Raw genomic sequence first — 6,000 nt, forward strand, 5'->3', positions numbered from 1 at the left:
GCTCCCAGAGGTGCACCCAGCAATCGCAGGGACGGGCAAGGGGCTGGAAATGCAGCAACACACACATCCCACGGCGAGGGGTCATAGAGATAGGGAGGGGGTGTAGGGACTGGAGGGGGTTATAGAGATAGGGAGGGGGTGTAGGGGCTGGAGGGGGTTACAGAGATAGGGAGGGGGTGTAGAGGCTGGAGGGGGTTATAGAGATAGGGAGGGGGTGTAGAGGCTGGAGGGGGTTACAGAGATAGGGAGGGGGTGTAGGGGCTGGAGGGGGTTATAGAGATAGGGAGGGGGTGTAGGGGCTGGAGGGGGTTACAGAGATAGGGAGGGGGTGTAGGGGCTGGAGGGGGTTATAGAGATAGGGAGGGGGTGTAGAGGCTGGAGGGGGTTACAGAGATAGGGAGGGGGTGTAGGGGCTGGAGGGGGTTATAGAGATAGGGAGGGGGTGTAGGGGCTGGAGGGGGTTATAGAGATAGGGAGGGGGTGTAGAGGCTGGAGGGGGTTACAGAGATAGGGAGGGGGTGTAGAGGCTGGAGGGGGTTACAGAGATAGGGAGGGGGTGTAGAGGCTGGAGGGGGTTACAGAGATAGGGAGGGGGTGTAGGGACTGGAGGGGGTTATAGAGATAGGGAGGGGGTGTAGAGGCTGGAGGGGGTTACAGAGATAGGGAGGGGGTGTAGGGGCTGGAGGGGGTTATAGAGATAGGGAGGGGGTGTAGAGGCTGGAGGGGGTTACAGAGATAGGGAGGGGGTGTACGGGCTGGAGGGGGTTACAGAGATAGGGAGGGGGTGTAGAGGCTGGAGGGGGTTACAGAGATAGGGAGGGGGTGTAGGGGCTGGAGGGGGTTTAGGGGCTGGAGGGGGTGACAGAGATAGGGAGGGGGTGTAGGGGCTGGAGGGGGTGACAGAGATAGGGAGGGGGTGTAGGGGCTGGAGGGGGTGACAGAGATAGGGAGGGGGTGTAGGGGCCGGAGGGGGTGACAGGGAAGGGAGGGGGTGTAGGGGCTGGAGGGGGTTATAGAGATAGGGAGGGGGTGTAGGGGCTGGAGGGGGTTACAGGGATAGGGAGGGGGTGTAGGGGCTGGAGGGGGTGACAGAGATAGGGAGGGGGTGTAGGGGCTGGAGGGGGTGACAGAGATAGGGAGGGGGTGTAGGGGCTGGAGGGGGTTACAGAGATAGGGAGGGGGTGTAGGGGTTGGAGGGGGTTACAGAGATAGGGAGGGGGTGTAGGGGCTGGAGGGGGTTACAGAGATAGGGAGGGGCTGTAGGCGCTGGAAGGGGTTACAGAAATAGGGAGGGGGTGTAGGGGCTGGAGGGGGTTTAGGGGCTGGAGGGGGTGACAGAGATAGGGAGGGGGTGTAGGGGCTGGAGGGGGTGACAGAGATAGGGAGGGGCTGTAGGGGGTTACAGAGATAGGGAGCGGGTGTAGGGGCTGGCGGGGGTTACAGATAGGGAGGGGGTGTAGGGGTTGGAGGGGGTGACAGAGATAGGGAGGGGGTGTAGGTGCTGGAGGGGGTTACAGAGATAGGGAGGGGGTGTAGGGGCTGGAGGGGGTTACAGAGATAGGGAGGGGGTGTAAGGGCTGGAGGGGGTGACAGAGATAGGGAGGTGGTGTAGGGTCATGAGGAGGTTACAGAGACAGGGAGGAGGTGTAGGGCCGGGAGGAGGTTACAGAGATAGGGAGGGGGTGTAGGGGGCTGGAGGTGGTTACAGAGGCAGGGAGGGGGTGTAGCGGCCGGTGGGGGTCACAGAGGCAGGGAGGGGGTGTAGTGGCCGGTGGGGGTCACAGAGGCAGGGAGGGGGTGTAGCGGCCGGTGGGGGTCAAAGAGGCAGGGAGGGGGTGTAGCGGCCGGTGGGGGTCACAGAGGCAGGGAGGGGGTGTAGGGGCCGGTGGGGGTCACAGAGGCAGGGAGGGGGTGTAGCGGCCGGTGGGGGTCACAGAGGCAGGGAGGGGGTGTATATGTTGGAGGGGGTCACAGAGGCAGGGAGGGGGTGTTGGGGCAGGTGGGGGTCACAGAGGCAGGGAGGGGGTGTAGCGGCCGGTGGGGGTCACAGAGGCAGGGAGGGGGTGTAGGGGCCGGTGGGGGTCACAGAGGCAGGGAGGGGGTGTAGGGGCCGGTGGGGGTCACAGAGGCAGGGAGGGGGTGTAGGGGCCGGTGGGGGTCACAGAGGCAGGGAGGGGGTGTAGGGGCCGGTGGGGGTCACAGAGGCAGGGAGGGGGTGTTGGGGCAGGTGGGGGTCACAGAGGCAGGGAGGGGGTGTAGCGGCCGGTGGGGGTCACAGAGGCAGGGAGGGGGTGTAGGGGCCGGTGGGGGTCACAGAGGCAGGGAGGGGGTGTAGCGGCCTGTTGGGGGTCACAGAGGCAGGGAGGGGGTGTTGGGGCCGGTGGGGGTCACAGAGGCAGGGAGAGGGTGTAGCGGCCGGTGGGGGTCACAGAGGCAGGGAGGGGGTGTAGCGGCCGGTGGGGGTCACAGAGGCAAGGAGGGGGTGTTGGGGCCGGTGGGGGTCACAGAGGCAGGGAGGGGGTGTAGCGGCCGGTGGGGGTCACAGAGGCAGGGAGAGGGTGTAGCGGCCGGTGGGGGTCACAGAGGCAAGGAGCGGGTGTAGCGGCCTGTTGGGGGTCACAGAGGCAGGGAGGGGGTGTAGCGGCCGGTGGGGGTCACAGAGGCAAGGAGGGGGTGTAGCGGCCTGTTGGGGGTCACAGAGGCAGGGAGGGGGTGTTGGGGCCGGTGGGGGTCACACAGGCAGGGAGGGGGTGTTGGGGCAGGTGGGGGTCACAGAGGCAGGGAGGGGGTGTAGCGGCCGGTGGGGGTCACAGAGGCAGGGAGAGGGTGTAGCGGCCGGTGGAGGTCACAGAGGCAGGGAGGGGGTGTAGCGGCCGGTGGGGGTCACAGAGGCAGGGAGGGGGTGTAGCGGCCGGTGGGGGTCACAGAGGCAGGGAGAGGGTGTAGCGGCCTGTTGGGGGTCACAGAGGCAGGGAGGGGGTGTAGCGGCCGGTGGGGGTCACAGAGGCAGGGAGGGGGTGTTGGGGCCGGTGGGGGTCACAGAGGCAGGGAGGGGGTGTAGCGGCCGGTGGGGGTCACACAGGCAGGGAGGGGGTGTTGGGGCCGGTGGGGGTCACAGAGGCAGGGAGGGGGTGTAGCGGCCGGTGGGGGTCACACAGGCAGGGAGGGGGTGTAGCGGCCGGTGGGGGTCACACAGGCAGGGAGGGGGTGTTGGGGCCGGTGGGGGTCACAGAGGCAGGGAGGGGGTGTAGCGGCCGGTGGGGGTCACAGAGGCAAGGAGGGGGTGTTGGGGCCGGTGGGGGTCACAGAGGCAGGGAGGGGGTGTAGCGGCCGGTGGGGGTCACACAGGCAGGGAGGGGGTGTTGGGGCCGGTGGGGGTCACAGAGGCAGGGAGAGGGTGTAGCGGCCTGTTGGGGGTCACAGAGGCAGGGAGGGGGTGTAGCGGCCGGTGGGGGTCACAGAGGCAAGGAGGGGGTGTTGGGGCCGGTGGGGGTCACAGAGGCAGGGAGGGGGTGTTGGGGCCGGTGGGGGTCACAGAGGCAGGGAGGGGGTGTAGCGGCCGGTGGGGGTCACAGAGGCAGGGAGGGGGTGTTGGGGCCGGTGGGGGTCACAGAGGCAGGGAGGGGGTGTTGGGGCCGGTGGGGGTCACAGAGGCAGGGAGGGGGTGTTAATGATGGGTGTACCAGTGTGGCGGGTTTCGTACCTGTGTCTGGATGACGTTGACCAGGATCTTCTCCCTGTAGAGGTGAACCTCGGAGTTGGCCAGAGCCACTAAGAGAGCCTGGAATCCCTTCACCTTGTGATCCATCAGCCCCATGGTGGTGATTGGAGCTGACAGCTGCACCGTCCACAGTTTCTTCCCCTGGACAGGACGAGAACACAAGGGAACAGGCCAGCCGGCTGACCCCACCAATTCAGCCCTCAGCCCCCCCCCCGGCCTACACCCTCCAGATCTCTCACACCTCTAAACCTCCCGCTCTCACTGTCGGAGTCTCCGTTCCCCTGCGGGAATTCCCACGCTGCTGGTGAAGACATTCCTCCCCATCTCAGTCCAAAATGGCCGACCCCTTCCCCTGAGGCTGAATTCCAGCTCACTCCCCTCCAGGTACACAATGCCCCTTTAACCCCACCCCCCAGCACTGTCAGGAGGAGGTGGGGTAACCTCCCCCACTGACCCCCATCGAGGGCTTTTGTAAAAACGTTGTGTTCTTCACCCAGATCACCTCACATTCCTCCAAACTACAGAGAGAATCCCTCAGGGACTATCGCAACACCCGAGCCATCACTCTATCGTACTCTCTCTCAGACAACTATAACCTTCCAGGGATAAGGAGACCAGAACCCCACACGCAATACTCCGGGAACCTCTCACCCAGGCACAATACAGCCCGAGCAAGGCACCCCTACTCCCTGGCAGAGCCTCCTGTGAGAGAGGCCGGCACAGCACTGACCTTCCCCATTGCCCGATGCACCAACAGGTTAACCCTCGGTGATTCCTGAACACAGACACCCAGCTCCTTCTCAACGTCGACTCTGCCCGGTCTCTCACGTGCGTTAATTTTGTTTGCAAACACTTGACCTGAACCGGAATAAAACCTTTCAGGGAATGTACTGGTGTCCACTTCCTTATCTATTCAGCTTGTTACATCCTCAGGAAACGTTAACACGATTTCACGTTCCACAAAGCCAATTCTCTCAGCTGAAGCCCCCCATTACTGTCCATGTGATCAGTCAGGACCTTCTTACAGCACAGATTCAAGCATTTTCACGATAATCGACCTGAGGCAAATGGGTCTCTGCAGTTTCTCTGACTTCTCTCAGCCTCCTGGTTTTTGAAGAGTGCTCTTTCCTGTGCTGTCTGTACAAACGCGTTCACCACCACCCTCCCAACAGGGCAGATGGGACTCAGTATAAAGTATTGTATGTAAGATGGTACATCAGACAGTGCCCACTCCCTCAGCACTGACCCTCCGACAGTGCCCGCTCCCTCAGCACTGATCCTCTGACAGTGCCCGCTCCCTCAGCACTGATTCTCTGACAGTGCCCGCTCCCTCAGCACTGATCCTCTGACAGTGCCCGCTCCCTCAGCACTGACTCTCTGACAGTGCCCGCTCCCTCAGCACTGACCCTCTGACAGTGCCCGCTCCCTCAGCACTGATCCTCTGACAGTGCCCGCTCCCTCAGCACTGAACCTTCGACAGTGCCCGCTCCCTCACACTGACCCTCCAACAGTGCAGCACTCCCTCAGCGTTGACCCTCTGACAGTGCCCGCTCCCTCAGTGCTGACCCTCTGACAGTGCCCACTCCCTCAGCACTGACCCTCTAACAGTGCCCACTCCCTCACACTGACCCTCCAACAGTGCAGCACTCCCTCAGCGTTGACCCTCTGACAGTGCCCGCTCCCTCAGCGCTGACCCTCTGACAGTGCCCACTCCCTCAGCACTGACCCACTGACACTACCCACTCCCTCACCAATGATTTTGAACAGAATGGAGGGCAGGTTTAAGGTGCTGAATGGCTTCCTCCTGTATCTATGTTCCCAACAAAGGACATTGTGCTTTGACTGTTTATGAAACAAAGTGACATGAAATCAATGTGATAAACACGAGGGGCCAGAGCACCCTGGTGTGTGTCCAATGTCCAAACTCGGGGCTTCAGGGCCTGACTTATTCGCCTGGGTCTTTACCTTCTGAGTGTAGGCATGCAGCATCTCCTTCCCACAGCCCAACACAATGTTCTTGTTCAGTCGTACCAGACCAACGGGCTGCGAATTCAGCTCGATACACTGCTTGGGCCGTTTCGAGTCTCTGGAAAGGCAACAACACCTCGCATTCATCTCGCACTAACCACCATGCAGCCAATTACCCCCGAACACTTCCCGGGAGCAGCCATCAGGCAGAGTCTAGGATTGAGCCACTTCAGGGGATACTGGGGGAGGGGGGCCAGGCGATTCAGAACTCAGTCAATGGCCACATCTTGAAGGAGCAGCTTACAGAGATG

The 6,000-nt window shown here is 62.7% G+C and overlaps 1 protein-coding gene across 1 annotated transcript in view; it reads right to left on the minus strand.

The window, feature by feature from the left end:
- bbs1 (Bardet-Biedl syndrome 1) overlaps positions 1–6,000 on the minus strand; it is a 58,988-nt gene that overhangs the window by 26,582 nt on the left and 26,406 nt on the right. The window contains exons 10-11 of the mRNA XM_087983831.1: positions 5,687–5,807; positions 3,704–3,862 (exon numbers count right to left, since the gene is read on the minus strand). Coding sequence (XP_087839957.1) covers positions 3,704–3,862; positions 5,687–5,807 — 280 coding nt within the window. The remainder of the gene's footprint in view (positions 1–3,703; positions 3,863–5,686; positions 5,808–6,000) is intronic.

This window comes from Chiloscyllium plagiosum, unplaced genomic scaffold (genome assembly GCF_037043375.1).
Source record: "Chiloscyllium plagiosum isolate Xiang-an unplaced genomic scaffold, Cpla_swu_hap1 HiC_scaffold_46, whole genome shotgun sequence".
Taxonomy (NCBI): Eukaryota; Metazoa; Chordata; class Chondrichthyes; order Orectolobiformes; family Hemiscylliidae; genus Chiloscyllium; species Chiloscyllium plagiosum.